Raw genomic sequence first — 18,300 nt, forward strand, 5'->3', positions numbered from 1 at the left:
CAACCCATCCGGCCTATTAGAGCCTATCTTCCCCCAGAACAGCCCCAGTGTACCCCAGGAATCTATATCCCTCCCTCCTGTACCACATTCCAGCCACACATTCATCTTCTCTATCCTCCTTTGCCTGTACGCACTAGTGTGTGGCAGGAGATTACCACTTTTCATTTACTGCTTGCTAGTTTCTTTCCTAGCTCAGTAAAATTGACCTGCAGGACCTCATCCCCCTTTTTACCTATGTCATTGGTATCAATATTGACTGTTGGATTTTTATCCTATCCCCTCAGAGTACTCTGAAGCTGCTCAATGATGTCCTTGACCCTGGCACCATACCGTCCTGAATTCACACCTATGGCCACAGAAATGCCTGCCTGTTCCCCTAACTATAGAAGCCACTATCACTATTGTCCCCAAGCTTCCACATGCTCCTGTACAGTTGAGCCACTTGCGAGGCTGTGGACTTGACGCTGGCTGCATTCCCCGAGGAACCATCACCCCACCAGTATTCAGAATGCTGATTGGAGGACAATACATTCAGGGGACCCCTGTCCTGCCTGCTTGCTCCTCCTTGGCTGCCTCATGGTCACCCATTTGCTCTCTGCCTGCACACCCTTAAGCTGCAGGGGGACCACCTTCAGAAACATGCTATCCACATGGCTCTTAGCTGCGCAGATGCACCCCAGTGACATCAGCTGCTGCTCAAGCGGAGCTCAAGCTGTTCCAGCTGAGAACACTTCCTGCACGTGTGGTTATCCAAGAAGTATCTTGGAATTCTCACATGTTACAGGATATGCATTCCATGTTGATGGAGGATTCCCGCCATGCTCCTATTTATTAGACTAACGAAACTTAGCAGAAATTAACTTGGTCTTATGAAAGACTTGTAAATATAAAAAAAACACACACAACTCAGCAGTTTCCCTTGGGCTGACAATAGTTTTAGTTTTTTTTACCTTGCTTTCTGATCCTCATGTTCATTCTGCTCTATTGCTCTGACCCTGGACTCCTTCAATGACACACGCCTCATCTCCAGGCTCCCTGAACAACCAATCAGATATCTGCTCCTATGACATCACCTTGCTTGTTTTCTCTCCCAGTCCCCTCCCTCTGTTCCCTGCAGGCTCATTCACTCTGTCTCCCACTGACTCACCCTCTCGCTGACTCTCTGTGACTCATTCTCTTTCGGCCTCCCAAGGGCTCTCTGTTTCTCTCTGTCTCCAAAGGCTCATCTCTATCTCGCACTGACTCCCACAGTCTCATTCTCTCTCTATCTGCTACAGGTTTGCTCACTCTCTGACTCCCACTGACTCTTATAAGGCTCGTCCTGAGGGCTACATCAGTTTGTAATTAGCTGTCGTCTTCTTCGGATGCTGCCTCTGATCTGAAGGATGGTAGACGAAACAGCAAACGTCTTTCAATCCCCAACCAGTTGTGCAATCTAGTTAATGACCTGGGCTTCAATCTACTCCTTGATGCCACCCAACCAAGTGTCTCAGCAGCTTGCATTTGGATGTGCTCTTGCGATGCCATGCCATACAAGGCTATGGGCCTAGTGCTGGAAAATGGGATTAGAATAGTTAGGTACTTGTTTGACCGGCGCAGACTCGATGGGCTGAAGGGCCTTTTTCTTTGCTGTAGACCTCTATGACTCTGAGCTCTATTTTTGTTACCCCCAATTTCAGTGCCTGATTATTCTTCATTTAGTTGATTGTGGAGTATTCCATGTTTGCATTTCAAATGCCTCCAGCCTTCTACATTTCATTGCACTGAAAGGCCAGCTCTCACATCCATATAAAGCCATTAACTGACACTTCCATTATCTTGATATCTGTCCGGCTGCCAGTAAATGGTGCATGTCGTTAGATACTCATTCAGCTGTCACAATTACTACCCCGACTGATTTTGCATGAATTAGCCAACAGCTCCAGAGTTCCATCAACTGTTATGATAGTCTTTAGCATTTCAACTCTACTTCTGTTGGTGATCAATGTTTTCACTTATTTAGCATTGATTTTAGCCCATGTTTGATCCTCTGATTGTTTATCGATCATATGGTCTATCATGCTGATTCTATGGGTGGTAACATGTGGCTTTGTGGAGCTTTGTTCTTTTGTTTAGCTGAAAAATAACTTCCTTAACTGAACACTTTTTACCTCAGCTTAGTTTTTACTGTTTTGTTTTGCGAATGCCTTTTTATCAAATTGCCTGTGCAGAAGAGAAATACACAGCTATTAGTTTACAACAATTTCCTCCTGTTACTCTAGCATTATGTGTTAATGGCATCTTAGTGTCAACCTGGTGCAGTTGATAGCATTGTTACCTCTGAAGCAAAAGGCTGTGGGTTTGAGCCCTGCACTTGGATTGAATGCATAAACTAAGCTGATGCCTCATTGTTGCCCATGTCATTCTTGGTATGAAACATTTAACTCAGATATTGTCTGCCTGTTCAGCTCCAGTGGATCCAGTGGTACTTTACAAAGAGCAGGTGTTTCTTCTGATGCTCCACCAACGTTCCTCACTCAGCCACTACTCACGACGTTGCAAACCCCAGATAACCACAAAAATTAAATTTTCCGCACTTCCACCCATGTCCCAATTAATGAAGGGTCTCTCCTCCCACTACAGCCCTTCCCGTACCCCCTACACGCTTAATGGTCTGGGAAGGTGCTTCTCATGAATCCCTCCAACAATCACATCACAATGTCCATTCAAATTGGGATATAAATCTCAGTATTTTTACACTTTCAGTGTTGGCAGTTCTAGAATATTGGAATTAGGCCTGAACCACTGAATTCATTTTAGTGTTAATTATTTATAGTCCTATATATCTATGTGAAAAGAAGGCATTAGTGACCTGAAAGTCTTCATCATTGTTGGTTCCTTGTCCTCCATTAACTGCAGGATAAATGCCTGTTCAAAATACCATTTATTCACTATTAACCTGAAGGCACGATTACATTACCCTGCTTTCTTAAGGTGTGGCTCTAAACCTAATACTGTTAGGTTTGCAATTCTTTTAGACGAAGATTATCATTAATCTTTGATCATCTTGTATCATAGTATTACATTATTGCATTAGCAAAATGAACTTTGAGTTTATCAGCGTCTTGACACAACCTCTTGATAAGGTGCAATTTTTTCTGCCAAATCAAGTTTTAGATAGAAGTTAGTACAGCTTTTACATGAATAGACTGTGGTATAAGTTGATCAACACTGTTTTCAAACAAATAGTCGCTTTCTCTCACTGTGATGGACTATACCACAGTTTACACATATTGTATAAAGTAAAAACAAAGATGCTGGAAATAGAAACATAGAAATTAGGAGCAGGAGTAGGCCATTCGGCCCTTCAAGCCTGCTCCGCCATTCATTATGATCATGGCTGATCATTCAACTCAATTGTCTCCTCCCGCTTTCTCCCCATATCCTTTGATCTCTTTCGCCCCAAGAGCTATATCTAACTCCTTCTTGAAAACATACAACGTTTTGGCCTCAACTACTTTCTGTGGTAGCGAATTCCACAGGCTCACCACTCTCTGCGTGAAGAAATTTCTCCTCATCTCAGTCCTAAATGGTCTACCCCGTGTCCTCAGACTGACCCCTGGTTTTGGACTCCCCCAACATCGGGGACATCCTTCCTGCATCTACCCTATCTAGTCCTGTTAGAATTTTATAGGTTTCTATATACACTGTAAACATCAACAAAGGAGTTCAGGTTGGATATGGTGCATCTGCGTGGCTGCTCTGACTGCCTGTCTCTGTTCCACAGCCACTATCAGACCTGCTGTGTATTCCAACATTTTTAGGTACATATTTTTTAAAATCTATATTAATATAGCCAGAGTTGCACTTTGACTCATCATCAGCATATGCTTCCTGTCTGTCATGGTGAAGGCTTAAGCACCATTCCCTCCCCCTCTCCGAAAAACACGATACCATCAAATTTCCAGGTTACTGGTCTCATTCTTGGCTAGTTCTGATTTTTAGCGAAATATATTTCTCCTGAAGTCTATTGGTCTCCACTGTTGCTCTACCTCTTTGTCCACATCTTTTCCACTTTACCTTCTCTAGCTCCAGTCTCATTTTATCACGGTTGTTTTTTTTCACAGTAATCACTTTGTTCTTTATACTATCTATAGCTTTCTCAATCATTAGCTTAAATCTTATTATATTGTGATGAACACTCCCTAATGTGCTCCCACACTTACTTCTTTTATCTATTGCAATTCATTTCCCATTACAGCGATAGATCCAGCATTGCTTCCTCATTTGTTGGGCTTCTTACTTATGTGGTTAGAAATTGGGTCTCAGCATGGGATGAGTCCGGGGGAACATTTTCTCAGCATCTACCCTTAAGAATTATATATGGGCTGAATTTTATGTTATGCAGGCGCACGTCTGGCCCGATTGGGCATGAAGTCGCGTGAGAAGAAATCGGGCAAGCGTCCCGATGTCATATTTCGTTCAGCGGGCGTGCACATAAGTCAGAAGTGCGCCCACCAACAATTAAGAGGGCAATTAAGCCCATTAAAGGCGCAATTGTCTGCTATTTTTCATTGCCTGTCTTACAGTTGGTGAATAGGCTAATCGGCCAGGCGGCCGTTACATTTTTCATGAAACCTCATCCAAGGGCGGTTTCCATAATGAAATAAAATAAAAATAAAAACTGTGGACAGCACTTGTATCATCTATATTGTCAGGTGCCTGATTGTGATGCTCAGACATTTTTTTCTGCTTTTTAAAGTTTATTGGAACATTTTCAGGCCTGCAGCTCCCTGGCGCAGCTGTCTGCCGTCAGGGAACTTTCTCTCAGTGCTTGCCAATGCCCACCCTCCTCCCGCCCCCACCCCAGCAGCGCTGAGCCTTTCAGCGCTTGCTTCACGCTGGCTGGCCGTTAATTGGCCAGCCAGCATGAAATCGCGGTCGGGGGCTGATCCCGACCGATCCCGGGCCCGCCGATCGCGCCTGCCCACCAAGCTAAAAGTTCAGGCCTGTGTTTCAGCGAGATCACCTCTTATGCTTAACTCCAGCGAATATACGCCTAGTCTACTCAATTTCTCCTCATAGAACAATCCCCTCATCCCAAGGATCAGTCTAGAGAACCTTTGCTGAACTTCCTCTAGGGCAAGTATATCCTTTCTTAGGTAAGGAAACCAAAACTGAGCACAGTACTCCAGCAGTGACCTCACCAATGCCCTGTATAATGGTCATAAGACTTAAACTCCAATCCATATTTAATAAAACTAACATATCTGTTATCTTCCACATTGCTTGCTGTACCTGCATGTTAACTTTTTGAGATTCACATAAAAGTACACCCAGGTCTTTCTGAACGCTAACATTTTTTCCAATCTCTCACCATTGTAAAAATATTCTGCTTTTTTATTTTCCCTACCAAAATGGGTAACTTCACACTTCACCGCATTGTATACCACTTGTCATGTTCTTGCTCATTCTCTCTGCAACTTGCCACTCTGCAGCCTCTTTGTGTATTCCTCACCATTTACTTTTCCACCTAATATCAGTAAACTGGGACACATTATGCTCAGTCCCCTCATCTAAGTCATTTATACAGATTGTAAGTAGCTGAGACCCAAGTACTGATCCTTGCGGTGTCCCCGCTAGCTGTAGCCTGCCAATCTATCCTGTAGTTACATCCTCAACCAACTCGAATAGATTTGTCAAACTCAATTTCCTTTTCATAAATCCTTGTTGAGTCTGCTTAGACATGCTGGCCTCTATCTCCTGGTGTCTAGATCATCGGAGGTTGGACGTAAGTTAGAAGATGCGCATCAGGACCCCACGGAAGTCCTGACGTACACATGTGTTGAACTTACCCGGGTAGTTTAAACTTCTGATGGGCTGATTTCCACTGCCCGGAACCCTCCTGAAGTATCTCTGACACCGAGCTCGGTATCAGAAACCTGGGCCAGATACATGGGACTTACCTGCATACATACGCTGGAAATGTTCTACTGATTATCACCTGGTCTAACTCAGTGATCAGTCAGCATAACTCAACTGAGCACCACAACCAACACACCACGATCACACCCCCACCCTGACTACACCCAAGCCGACTACCCTCCCAACTGGATCCAAGTACGCCCCTGACCTGGCCTGACTAGCCTCCCGGCACAACCAAACTACAGCCCCACCCAACTACCCCAATGAACCAACCTGACTACCCCACCTGGCTAGCACCACCACCCCCCCCCCCCCCCCCACCACCAACCAGACGCAACTACCCCCCACCCCGACATGACCACTGCTCCCCACCCAACCAAACGCCTCGGCCTGACCAGACTACCACATCCAAGCCAATCATCCCCTGAGCGGACTATCTCCCACCCAACTGCTGCCCCCCTCCACCCCGCCCGACACCTGGCTACCCCAGGCGCCTCAACCTGATCCCCCCATCCTAATTTTTAAAAATTCATTCATGGGATGTGGGCATTGCTGGATGGGCCAGCATTTATTGCCCATCCCTAATTGCCCTTGAAAAGGTGGTGGTGAGCTGCCTTCTTGAACCACTGCAGTCCACGAGGTGTAGGTACACCCACAGCGCTGTTAGGAAGAGAGTTCCAGGATTTTGACCCAGCGACAGTGAAGGAACGGCGAAATATTTCCAAGTCAGGCTTGGAGGGCAATGTCCAAATGATGGTGTTCCCACCTATCTGCTGTCCTTCTAGATGGTAGTGGTTGTAGGTTTGGAAGACACTGTCTAAGGAACCTTGGTGAGTTCCTGCAGTGCATCTTGTAGATGGTACACGCTGTTGCCACTGTGCATCGGTGGCGGAGGGAGTGAACGTTTGTGGATGTGGTGCCAATTAAGCGGGGCTGCTTTGTCCTGGATGGTGTCGAGCTCCTTGAGCGTTGCTGGAGCTGCACTCATCCAGGCAAGTGGGGAGTATTCCATCACACTCCTGACTTGTGCCTTGTAGATGGTGGACAAGCTTTGGGGAGTCAGGAGGTGAGTTACTCACTACAGGATTCCTACCTCTGAGCTGCTCTTTTAGCCACAGTATTTATATGGCTAGTCCAGTTCAGTTTCTGGTCAATAGTAACCCCCAGGATATTGATAGTGGGGGGGTTCAACGATGGTAACGTCAAGGGGCGATGGTTAGATTCTTGGAGATAGTCATTGCCCAACACTTGTGTGGTATGAATGTTACTTGTCACTTGTCAGCCCAAGCCTGAATATTGTCCAGGTCTTGCTGCATTTGGACATGGGCTGCATTTGGACAAGGTCGTGAATGGTGCTGAACATTGTGGAATCATGAGCGAACATCCCCACTTATCAATGACCTTATCGTGGAAGGAAGGTCATTGATGAAGCAGCTGAAGATGGTTGGGCCTAGGACACTACCCTGAGGAACTCCTGCAGTGATATCCTGGAACTGAGATGGCTGACCTCCAACAACCTGACCTCCATCTTCCACCATCTTCACTCACTCACCCATTCATTCACTCACTAATCCACTGAAAGACTTGAGAGCTTTAAAAAGTTACCTGAATACGGCAGCTAATGGCGTGAAAAGTGGGTGTGCCCTCTCTTCGTCCATCCTTTCTTGCCCTTGGTCAGTCTCCCCCTTGGATGCTTACACTGACTCATTGATGCTTCAACCGGGATCTGAAGTTCCTGCCAAAAAATCGCTAAAGGGTTTAGGTCGCTGTAAACTTCAAGGGTAGCGAATGACACTGACCAGGAGATCTGGGCTGTAATGACTTTCCAAATGCCCTGTTGCCATGGACTGGATTTTACAGGTGCTGTGGTCCCTGCGTCCCTGACTGAAAAGGCTGGGAATGAGGGTGGGATTGAGGGTGGGATTGAGGGTGGGATTGAGGGTGGGATTGAGGGTGGGATTGAGGGTGGGATTGAGGGTGGGATTGAGGGTGGGGTGCCTGCCCATGATCCCAACAGCTGCCCCTTTGAACAGCATTAATTAATGTAAGCTGAGAATCCCACTCCTTTCCTGGAGCAAGTCCCGCCTTCAAGATTTGCCGGCCAATCGGATGGATTGCAGCTCTGTAATTGCAGCAGCGCCAGCTGGGAGTAGTGGCCAAGTTTGGGACTACAGGCAGTCCTCGCTGAGGAGCCCAGGTAAGTCTAGAGTTGGGGGTTTCAGTGAGGGGGGTGGGGATTGCTTCCACGAGGCCACAAGAAGGGTTAAAGGGGGGGGGGGGGGGGGGGGGTGACCTTGCAGAGGTAGGGGGTGAACTTGTGGTGGGGGGTGCCTCTGTTGGGCCTAGCAATGGAGGTCCTCCTCCCCCTTACCAAACACCAATCCATGCAGCTTAAGCTGCCAAGCCTTCCGCATGGCTTGGGTTCCCCCCAACCCCTCCCCGCCCACTGTGGGTAAAATACTGATAGCGGCAGAATTAGGCCATTAATTGACCACTTAAAGGCTTCAATAGGCCTAAGGGTAGGCGGGGCTGCCCAACGCCTTCCATAACCCACATAAAATTTCAGACGAGTCATGTGTGAGCAGGTAGGCAGTGGGAAGGCCACCAGCTGGATTTTACAAAGCCCCACCTTCAAACCCACTAGCACACAAGTGTAAAATCCAGCTCCATATCTCTAATAATAGATTCCAATATTTTGCCTACTACTGATGCTAGGCTAACTGGCCTATGGTTCCCTATTTCCTCTCTTCCTTCTTTGTTTAAAGCAGTGATATGTTTGTTACCTTCTAATCCTTAAGAATTGTTCTGGAATCTAAGTAATTCTGAAAGATCAAAACCAATGCGCTCACTATCTCTGTAGCTACCTCTTTAAAACCCTATGATGCAGGCTACCAGGCCCAGGGGAATTTTTTTGCCACTTCGTTCCATTAATTCTTTCATACTATTTCTGTACATTTCTAGAAGTTCCTTTATGTCTGCAATATTTAATTTCTGATCCTGGCATCTCTGCAGTCATGGGGAATCAGCTGGCCCAGAGGAGGACAGCCAAAGCAAGCCGGGGCCCTCAAGGCCTTGGCTCTCCAGAGCACACACTCGGAAGTCATCAGAGGCAATAGGGCCAACCATTGCACCCGCTGTCCCCACCCTGCTGTGGATATCAGGTTAGCGCCTAGAAGAAAAGTGGCTGGCCTAAGAAATTCTGATCACCAAGTGGTTGCAGGATTGAACGCGTTTTGTCGCTTTATAATCTGAAAATATATTAGCTTGCACTGAACAATGTGTAATGTTGTCTTTCAGCTTCATTTACGGGCTTAACGAGTCCTCCCACTGCCCCACCACTTCCCCAACCCCATCCCCGCCCTGTACTGACAGTTTGGTTGCAACCATGACTGATGCTGGAGGGAGAAGTGTGTGTGTGGCAGGGCCTTTCGGAGCCTCGTGCAAGCACTCTCCCACGCACGCGGAGCCTTCATCCATCACACTCATCTCACTGTCCCGAGCATTTCCCAAGCCGTCTGCTGGGGTTCTCTCCCTGTTGTCCATCTGAGCCGACCTGCATCCCCGCCCACCCACTGATCCTGCTCCAATGCAGCACCTGTGCCCGTCCAACACAAGGCCCATTCACTTTTGATTTTCAACGTCCATAATCATGGTCAAGTATCTTGTCAGCTCCCCCTGCATTTCCCCTCCCTTCGTTACCCATGACCTTTCCCCCATCACTGTCGACCTCCCCACAGTCACCTTCCAACCTGAACCCTTGTTGTTCCAGGATGTTCAGGTGAATGTACACGTTCCCGGTCTTCCTGAGAATCCCACCCCCATCCACATTGACTTCCTTAGCTTCCTCCTTCCGAACCCCAAGGTCCGTGTCAGCCTCCGAATCCCCACCAACCACGCTCACCATCCCTTCTGCCGCTACCGACGCACTCTCACCTTTCCACCCTGCCAGTCCCCTCGCACAGTCACTGTTCCCTCCTACCACACCCACCTTCAGTTTGCTGCCCAGGAGGTATTCATTGACTCCACAGACCCCACATTCAGCTGGACATCCCCCTCCTCCTTTATTCCCTCCTTCAACCATGTTCCCTCCCCACCCCGGACTGCTGCCGCTGTTCAAACTCCCTTCTCCCCTGGACACCTTTCCAACCTCTGGCGCGTGTTCCCTCCCTCACACCTTCCTCCCCACTTGCTGCATTCTCCCCTCTGCTCCCTCCTCCCCCCTTCCAATCTCACCCCTCTGTCGCCTTCGTTCCACCCACTCCCAACCTCACCCCCCCAACCTTCATCCCCCACCTCCCAACCTCACCCCACCCGGTACACCTACCTCTCCCAGCCACACCTAGACCTTCTTCCCCACCCCCTGCTGCCATCGATCATCCTTAGCGGTCCATGGCCAAGACTATAATGTTCTGAAGCAGACCCGAAGCATCAGTGGAGACCTCCCATCTTCCATGAGCTGCTTCGTGGTAGAGCCATGTCCATGAGAATCCACCCAGGACGTGATGCACGTGTTCCCCCAGGGCCCGGGGAGCTGTAGGGCTCCAGCATCTTCTTCTCCTCGGATGTCTGCAATCTGAGCAAGGCCCTAACAGTGAGTCCCGACTTCTGTACATCACACTTGTCCAGATGTGTTCTGTTTTCCCGCCGGTGTAACGGTAAATCGGGCATGGGGGAACCATTCCAGCCGGGCTTTACTTTGCACCCCATTACCGGGATACACCCCAGCCTCCAGCGGGATTCTCATTCCGCGGACACCATCGGATGATCCCGCTGTGCTTTCACACTGGTGTGGAACTGATTTCTGCCCTTCACGCTAAAATGTCCCCACAGCTCCCCCCCTCCCCCACTCGCCATGACACCCGCCACCAACAGGACCAGACAGTTCCACCCTTTATCTCTTTGCGTAATCTGACCTTATCCCCCAACCCTTTTTCTTATCTTTATGCCACTATTACTGCCACCCAAACCCTATCCCTGTTACCAATTTCAAGAAAGCACAATTCAGTGCTTTCGACTGTCCTTTTTATCCCTTCTGCTGCTACCTTGCTCCCAGCCTTGTTCAGGTGCAGCCTCCCAGCGTGAGAACTCTATCCCTGTGGCTCAAGTGCTCACTGCCTTAAGCAGCCGATGTCTCGGGGGTGGGGCTCTATCTGCTGCGTCCAGTTATGTTGACAGCCTGGCACAGCCTTGCTCCCTCACAGTCTCCAAGCCAATGTTCTCATATTTCCTGCTGCATGATAGAAACTCCTTTGAAAACACTAGCTGCCAAACTAGAGGAGCTAATGGAAGCAAAAATAGTTTAATTTATCCTCTCCTGTTTATTTGAACAAATTGTGCTAGATGTTAACATTTCTGCACTGGAAATAGGTAGAAATACAATCCAACTTTAAATTTGCTTCAGTATTACATTTGGAAGAGTGTTATTTTCAGTTGTGCTGATACCAAAAGCACAATTGTAGCACCAGAAGTATTTTCATGCGATCACTCCATACCACTGTGAAGCCAAATCAGTAATCTGCTGCAGGCATCAGCTGTTTATTTATGCAAACCAGCTCGGAACACCATCAGATGGACAGCTTAAAGTGCATGGGAAACAGTGACCGAAGATTAGACCTTCAGCTGGTGGTTGGGGTGGGAGGAGGTTTTGAATGAGATGATCAATAATTTCAAACAACAGAATCAACTGTGAACCAACTGCATGCAAAGGGGAGTGCAGTGCATTTGGAACGCCCTGCTGCTGGGATCAAATGTGTGAGCCAAATGTCTGTAGCTTGTTTGTGACTTTTGCCCAGGCTCTAGCAGCAGCTGCCGGAGAGAACAGTGACATAATACAGAATGAAGCTGTATACTGATTTCCCAAAAGATGTCCAATGTTGGAAAGGAATCTCAAAACAACAGCAATTACTGGAAAGCTGGAAATCAAGCAGACTAAACTTGGAGAAAATAGCTCATAACAACAGATCTCTTAGTTCAAATTGAGATAAGTTAACCACATCCACTAAGATTCAGGGTTTCTATGCTGGGTATATGTCAGCACATTGCAAAAAATACACAACGTTTTTCAAATAAGCCCAAGGATACCAAATAGTGTAGGATCAAATTTGTCGGCTTGGCCTATATATAGCACTCTTGCTTCTGAGTCAGAAGATTGTGGGTCTAACTCTTAAATTCAAGAATAGAATCTAAACTCATAATTCGGAGAGGCACTGAGGGAGTGCTGTGCTGTTGGAGATGCCATCCTTCAAATTGGAGTTGAGGCCGAAATGAGATCAGCCATGATCGTAATGAATGGCGGGGCAGGCTCGAGGGGCTGAATTACCTACTCTTGCTCCTAGTTTTTATGTTCTTATGTTCAGCTGAAATATTAAACTTACATTTCATCTGCCTGTTCAGGTGAATATTAAAGATCTTTTCGCACTGTTTGAGAAAGAGCAGAGAATTCCCCCAATATACCAGCCAACATTGCTCTCTTAAGTAAAAAAAATTAACTAGTTCCTCAGCAGTTCTACCGATCTTCATATCTTTGGCAGATCAAATTGTGGAAAGCCAGTCACATCTGATGTCCATTGCTTCATGGCATTTTCTGATTGTCTTGTAAGGAGTAGAACTTCTGTCCACCCTTGCAAGGCAAACTACAGGCCTGAATTGGAGCACCCTTGCCTAGGCCTCAGTTGAAGCCCAGCACAGTAGTGATGGTTGGTATACCCACAAAATTGGACATGCTGGTCGCTACAAGGCTACATATGGGCCACACCAGAGGGGTTCAGACCTGACAAGCAGACCGTATCAGTGCCAAGAGCAGGACGTTTGTGCTTGTGGGGAAATGGGGGAGCCAGGGCAACCATTCTCCTAACAGGAGTGTATTATTGGAAAGAAAGGACTTGCATTTCTGCAAAGCAACTCGCCACCTGGAGGGACCTTTGGATGAGAGGTTTTGTAGGGTGCTGGATACCGTTCAGCAGGTCTTAATGAAGTCTTCATAGCCTTAAGTAGGTTAAGTGTATGTATTTCTTAACTATGAGAACTATGTGCAAAAATACAGTAAAGGGTTCAAGCTAGGAGCTGTCTCCATGCTTGCTTGTACACACAGCTCTGTCCAACACCAGACTGACCTCTAGGTGTGGGTCATGTGTTCTCTTACATCACTACGTGGGCAGTACTGTACTCAGCCCCATCTTAACCCTATATGTGGGCCAGACCCTTATACTACACCGCCCCCCCCCCCCCACCCCCCATGTCTTTATCCAATGCGTTTCAAGTTATTGTAGTTTACCCCATGTACCTACATCGTTATTACTATCTCATCTCCCCCTTTCAAGTCTCTGAGTTCATAGATTCAGGTGGTCTGGAGGCCATATTATCCTACCTTATCCTATTCTCACTACTGTTGGAGGAGTGTTAGGCTCTGTCGGTTCAGGTTAATTCTATTGGTTTGGAGGTTGTTCTGGCATCTGGGTATCTTTGTATCCTCTTTTTCCATTCCTTGGTCTTGAACCGCTCTTTGTCGATTTGGTAATTGTGGCGATAGGTGGTTGTTGTTCTATCCTGTTTCTTCCAGGGTGGACAAATGTGCTCGTCTCCATGTCGTTTTTCCACCTTTTTTCATCGTGTGGATTGTCGTGATGTCCTCTGAGATGGAAGACGACCAATTCTGTTATGGGGATATAGTTTTTTAGTAAGCTCACCTTTGTGTTTGGCTGTGTGATGTGCTGTCAGCAATGGACAGCTGCTACTTGGTTCCAGCAACATCTGTGGCCCTGTCATGCTGGCCAGGAGTTACAGCGTTTGCTCTGTGGTCGCAGTGTTGACCTCATCGGACCAATGGTCATTGGAGCCAAAGGTTGAGGCTCTTCTGGTTGTTGACTGCTGTCTTGACTATTCTCTAATAGGAGGCGTTGTGGTAACCATCTGAGTGGTTGGCTGGTCTGACCAGTGAGGGCTTTCCGGCACCTGTAACAAAAATGGACAAACCTGCTCTGCAAAGAGAGAAGACGGTTCAGAGCGGAAGTCCCAGTCAGGATACCCTTTCTTGTTTGAGCTCTCAGCAACTTGCAGGTCTGTACTATTTACGACAGTGGTTGTCTTGACATCATCTGCCATTTTGGGGAGATTCAGGGCTGCACCGGCATCTCTGCTCAAGGGAGATAAAGACTGGTTACTGATGACATTCATCAGCTCGAAGATTTGTTTGTCACCATACCATCGTGGTTCCAGAATCATGCCTATTACTGGAAGCCGGATTCCTCCAGAGTTGTGTGTCTGACGTTTGAAACCAAAGATCCCTCAGCCATGGCTTTCTGTCCGATAGGACCATAACACTGGCTCCCGAGTCCAATTTAAACTTTGTGAGATGACCCATTAACTGAAATGTCCACGTTCCAATATGAAAATCTGGGATCTTTGACCTCACCCAAGAAGCAAGGCTATGTGTCCTCTTGGTGTGCAGCCTCGACCTCATAAATCATCTCTGGGACTTCTGTGCATTCAGATCGTTTGGCCTTGCACAGTTTGCTGAAGGGCGGAATCATCCATGCTCGCTGGCGTCACGTGTGTTTGGTGGGGTGAAGGGACAATATGGCGAGAAGGCCAAAAATCAGTTTCACAGCATAGTGAAATCAGTTTCCGATCGTCCGCTCAGCCCGTCGATGGCGGACCACGTTCCCCGCCATTGGACGTCGGGAACCTCATTGAAATACGATCATTGTAAGGCCAGCCCGCCGGACTCCCCCCCCCCCCACCCCCCCCCCCACGCTAGGCCGTCTGTGGGAAAACACGCCGGTGCAGAACACGTCTTGACAAGTGTGATGTGCAGAAGTCTGGATTTACCACCAGGGCCTTGCTCACATCGTGGACATCCGAGGAGCAGAGGATGCTGGAGCCCGACAGCAACAGCACACCGGAGGAATGTCCATGACATGCTGGGTGGATTCTCATGGACATGGCTCAGCTGCAAAGCAGCTCACGGAAGTTGGAAAGTCACCATTTAGGCTCACAACGGATGATGGTCAGGGGGTGGGGGAGGAAGGGCTAGGATCCACTGGGAGAGGAAGAGATGTCAGATGGGTGAGGTTGGTGGGGGTGGAATGAAGGTTTTGGGGGGCGAAGGGAGGTGTTGTGGAGGGTTGAGGTTGGGGGGGTGGAATGGAGGTATCGGGGGAGTGAGGTTGGAAGAGGGGAATGAAGGTGTTGGGGGGAAGAAGGGGGTAACAGGGGAGAAGAAGGCAATGGGGCAGGTAGGAGTAAGGGGAGGTGGAAGGTGTAAGGGAAGGAGTTCAGAGTGAAGAAAGAGTATGGAAAGGGGAAGGAGTCCTGGGGGAGGAAGGGGTGCAGAGAGGAGAGGGGAGGGAGTCGGGAGGGAAACAAAGGAGAGGGGAAGGGAGGGGGTCTGGGGGGGAGGAAGGAATGCTGAGAGGGGAGGGAGTCCGAGGGGGAGGAAGGAGTGCGGACAGGGGGGAAGTTGCGGGGGAGGAAGGATTGCGGACAGGGGAGGGAATAAGGGTGGAGGAAGAAGTGAGGCTGGAGGAAGAGGTAAGGCTGGATGAAGGAGTCTGGAGGGGGAAGGACTAAGGGTGGGGGAAGAAGTAAGGGTGTCTGAGAGAGTCAGGAAGGGGGAGGGACTAAGCAGGGGGGAGTCCGGAGGGGGCAGGTGAGAAGACCAAGAGGTGGGGGAAGGGGTTTGGGTGGGGGGGGGGGGAGCGGGGGATAGGGGTTCTGGGGCGGGGGGAAGTGGTCTGGGTGGGGGGGAAGGGGTTTCTGGGGGGAAAGATGGTGTGGAGGGGGGAAGATGGTGTGGAGGAGGGAAGGTGTCTGGAGGGGTATATCCAGGTGAACATGCAAGGGAGGTGTCTGATGGATCCATGACTGCCTTCTAAGGAGCGAACTGAGGATTGGTGTGGTATGAGGGAATGGTGAGAATGACCAAGGGCAGAGTGAGACGGTAGGATGGAAGGGTGAGGGTTCGACGGTAGAAAGGACAGTGAGGGTGGTTAGTGGGGACTGTGAGTCAGACACAGACCCTGGAAATGGGAAGGAGGAGGTCAGGGAGGTGAATGTGGATGGGGGTGAGATTTGCGGGAAGAAAGGGAACGTGCACATTCACCAGGACATCCCCGAAGGGGAAAGGTTGTGGCTGGTAGGTCACGGAGGGGAGGTGGAAGGTGATGCCGGGGGATCAGCCATGATGGGGGAAAGGAAATGGGTGACTGGGAGAGAGTAAAGGACGGGGGATCAAAAGTAAAACTGAATTAGCACCATGCTGTCCAAACCAAAAGTGAAACAAGAGTCGTGGTTGGCGAGATCAGGTGCTGCATGGGAGTGTGATCAGTGGGTGGGCGGAGATGCAGGTCAGCTCAGATAGACAACTGAAAGCGAATCCCAACAGGCAGCATTGAAAATGCTCAGGACATTGAAGTGAGTGTGATACAGGAACGATCCGTGTGTGTGGGAGAGTGCTTGCACGAGGCTCAGAAAGACCCTACCACACACACACTTCTCCCTCCAGAATCACTGGTTGGCCAACTGCTTCCTCTGCAGTGACGGAGGACGAGGTTGAGGGGGTCACAGGCAAAGGGTCCTTGGAGGGAGAGGACAGCCTCTGAGATTCCTGAGTGGATGACCCGGGGGTGAGCAGCCGCCGCTCCTCCTCCCTTCGACTGCCCAGGGCCCTGGCCTGACTCCTTGAGGGGAAGAAGCACCTGGGGGTATGTCAGGGTGCCCCGTTTCCCTCTCGCGTTGCTACTGCAGGAACTCACCCATGGCTCCCACGATGGAGTGCAGGTCTGCACACATCTCTGCGTTCTGCTGGACCAGGGTCTCCATGGCATTCTCCATCCTCCCCATAAGACCTCCATGTGCATCAGAGAGCAGGCGGATGCTCTCCTCTGACTCGCGATTCCCCTCACCAAGGGTGGCCAACTGACTTAGTTCCCACTGGCTGATGGTAGGTGGGCACCATAGATGTCCCCAATCTACTTGGCCCAAGCAAAGGAAGCACCCACCTACCAACTTCCAGCACTGTCGGATGCCATTGGGTAACTTCCCAGTGCAACTGCCGAGTGGCTGCCCATGGAAATACATGGTCAATGCCCAAAAGAAATCATAAAAGAGAAATGGAATGGACACCAAGCCTTTGTTGGGTAGATGATAGTTTTAAGGAGGCTTTTAAAAGTAGAGCACGAAACAACGAGAGAGGGTTTTAGGAAAGAGGGATTCAAAGGATAAGAGCAATGTGGCTGACAGTTCTGCCATGGATGATAGGGCAGGGAGAGCTGGAAAGTGCATAAAAAGAAACAGCTTGCATTTATATATTGCCTCTCTTGTCTGTGGTACATCCCACAGCGTTTTATCACTAATGGATTACTTTTGAAGTGCAGTCATTGTTGCTATGCAGACAAGCATTAGCAAATTTGTGCACAGAAATGTGCCACAAACATCAAATGGATGAATAAATCATCAGAAGGTTGGAGCTGGACGGCACAGGGCAGGACAAGGCCTGGGAGAGATTTCTATATGAAGACAAAAATTTAAAGTTAATATATTGAGAGACAGACCAGAAGGTGCTTGGAAGGGATTAGAAGCAGGATTTCTGGGTTAGGTGAGCACATGAAGTTGGGAAATTACAAGGCGTTCATGGACCTTAGGAGAGGTTAGATGTCAGTAATAGTCGAAGAAGGTGAGCCAGTGTAAGGTGGGCTTGTTAAGAAGGTGCGAAGATGGCAGCTTTGAAAAGGAAAGAAATTGTATCAGAGCAAAGGGAAACGTTGGTAGCATCGTGACCAGGAAAGATGACTAGGAATTGGGTCAAGAGAGGATTGAGGGAACAAGATTTGGAACATATGGAAGCTTAATGTAGGGTGGAAAATGGAGGGGAAGCTGTAAAGTGATAGGAGTCAAGGCCAGGACTTTTTTTTTTCTGTTGATTTTTAGCTTATGTGGTGTTGTGTTGGAAATAAGCCTGTGCTTTGTGGAAGGAGAAGAAAGGAATCTGTCAGATCTGTTTGTTTCAAAACAAATAATCTTGTGAATGTTAAATGCACCATCCACAAAGTTTTGCAGTGTTTTTTTTGTCATTTGCTCTGGCAAACTGTTTTATGGTGTGTCTGTATTGTTGGGGAAAGAGATCAAAGAGTTCTGTGCAAACTTTCCCAGACAGCTGTTTCTTAAAAAAACAGCTCCCCAGAATTTGAAAAAAATGTTATTTTGTTTTGGGAAAGACAAGTGTGAGAACTTTTCATCAGATAGCATGTGATACTGTTAGTTGCCCGTTTTAGATGAAACTGAATTTTATAAATAGTAATACACATAGCCCCAATTTTAACATCCCAAGCCTGTGGAAAATTAGATTAAAGTAGAGGCAGAGCACTTCTCTCCCCATTCAGGCCGCAGGGCTGGCCTCTA

At 48.3% G+C, this 18,300-nt stretch overlaps 1 protein-coding gene across 1 annotated transcript in view; it reads left to right on the top strand.

The window, feature by feature from the left end:
* Nucleotides 1–7,982: 7,982 nt before the first annotated feature.
* LOC144699752 (fatty acid-binding protein 1, liver-like) overlaps nt 7,983–18,300 on the top strand; it is a 29,468-nt gene continuing 19,150 nt past the window's right edge. Inside the window, exon 1 of the mRNA XM_078570959.1 lies at nt 7,983–8,101. Coding sequence (XP_078427085.1) covers nt 8,014–8,101 — 88 coding nt within the window. The 5' untranslated portion in view covers nt 7,983–8,013. The remainder of the gene's footprint in view (nt 8,102–18,300) is intronic.

This window comes from Cetorhinus maximus, chromosome 24 (genome assembly GCF_964194155.1).
Source record: "Cetorhinus maximus chromosome 24, sCetMax3.hap1.1, whole genome shotgun sequence".
Lineage (NCBI taxonomy): Eukaryota > Metazoa > Chordata > Chondrichthyes > Lamniformes > Cetorhinidae > Cetorhinus > Cetorhinus maximus.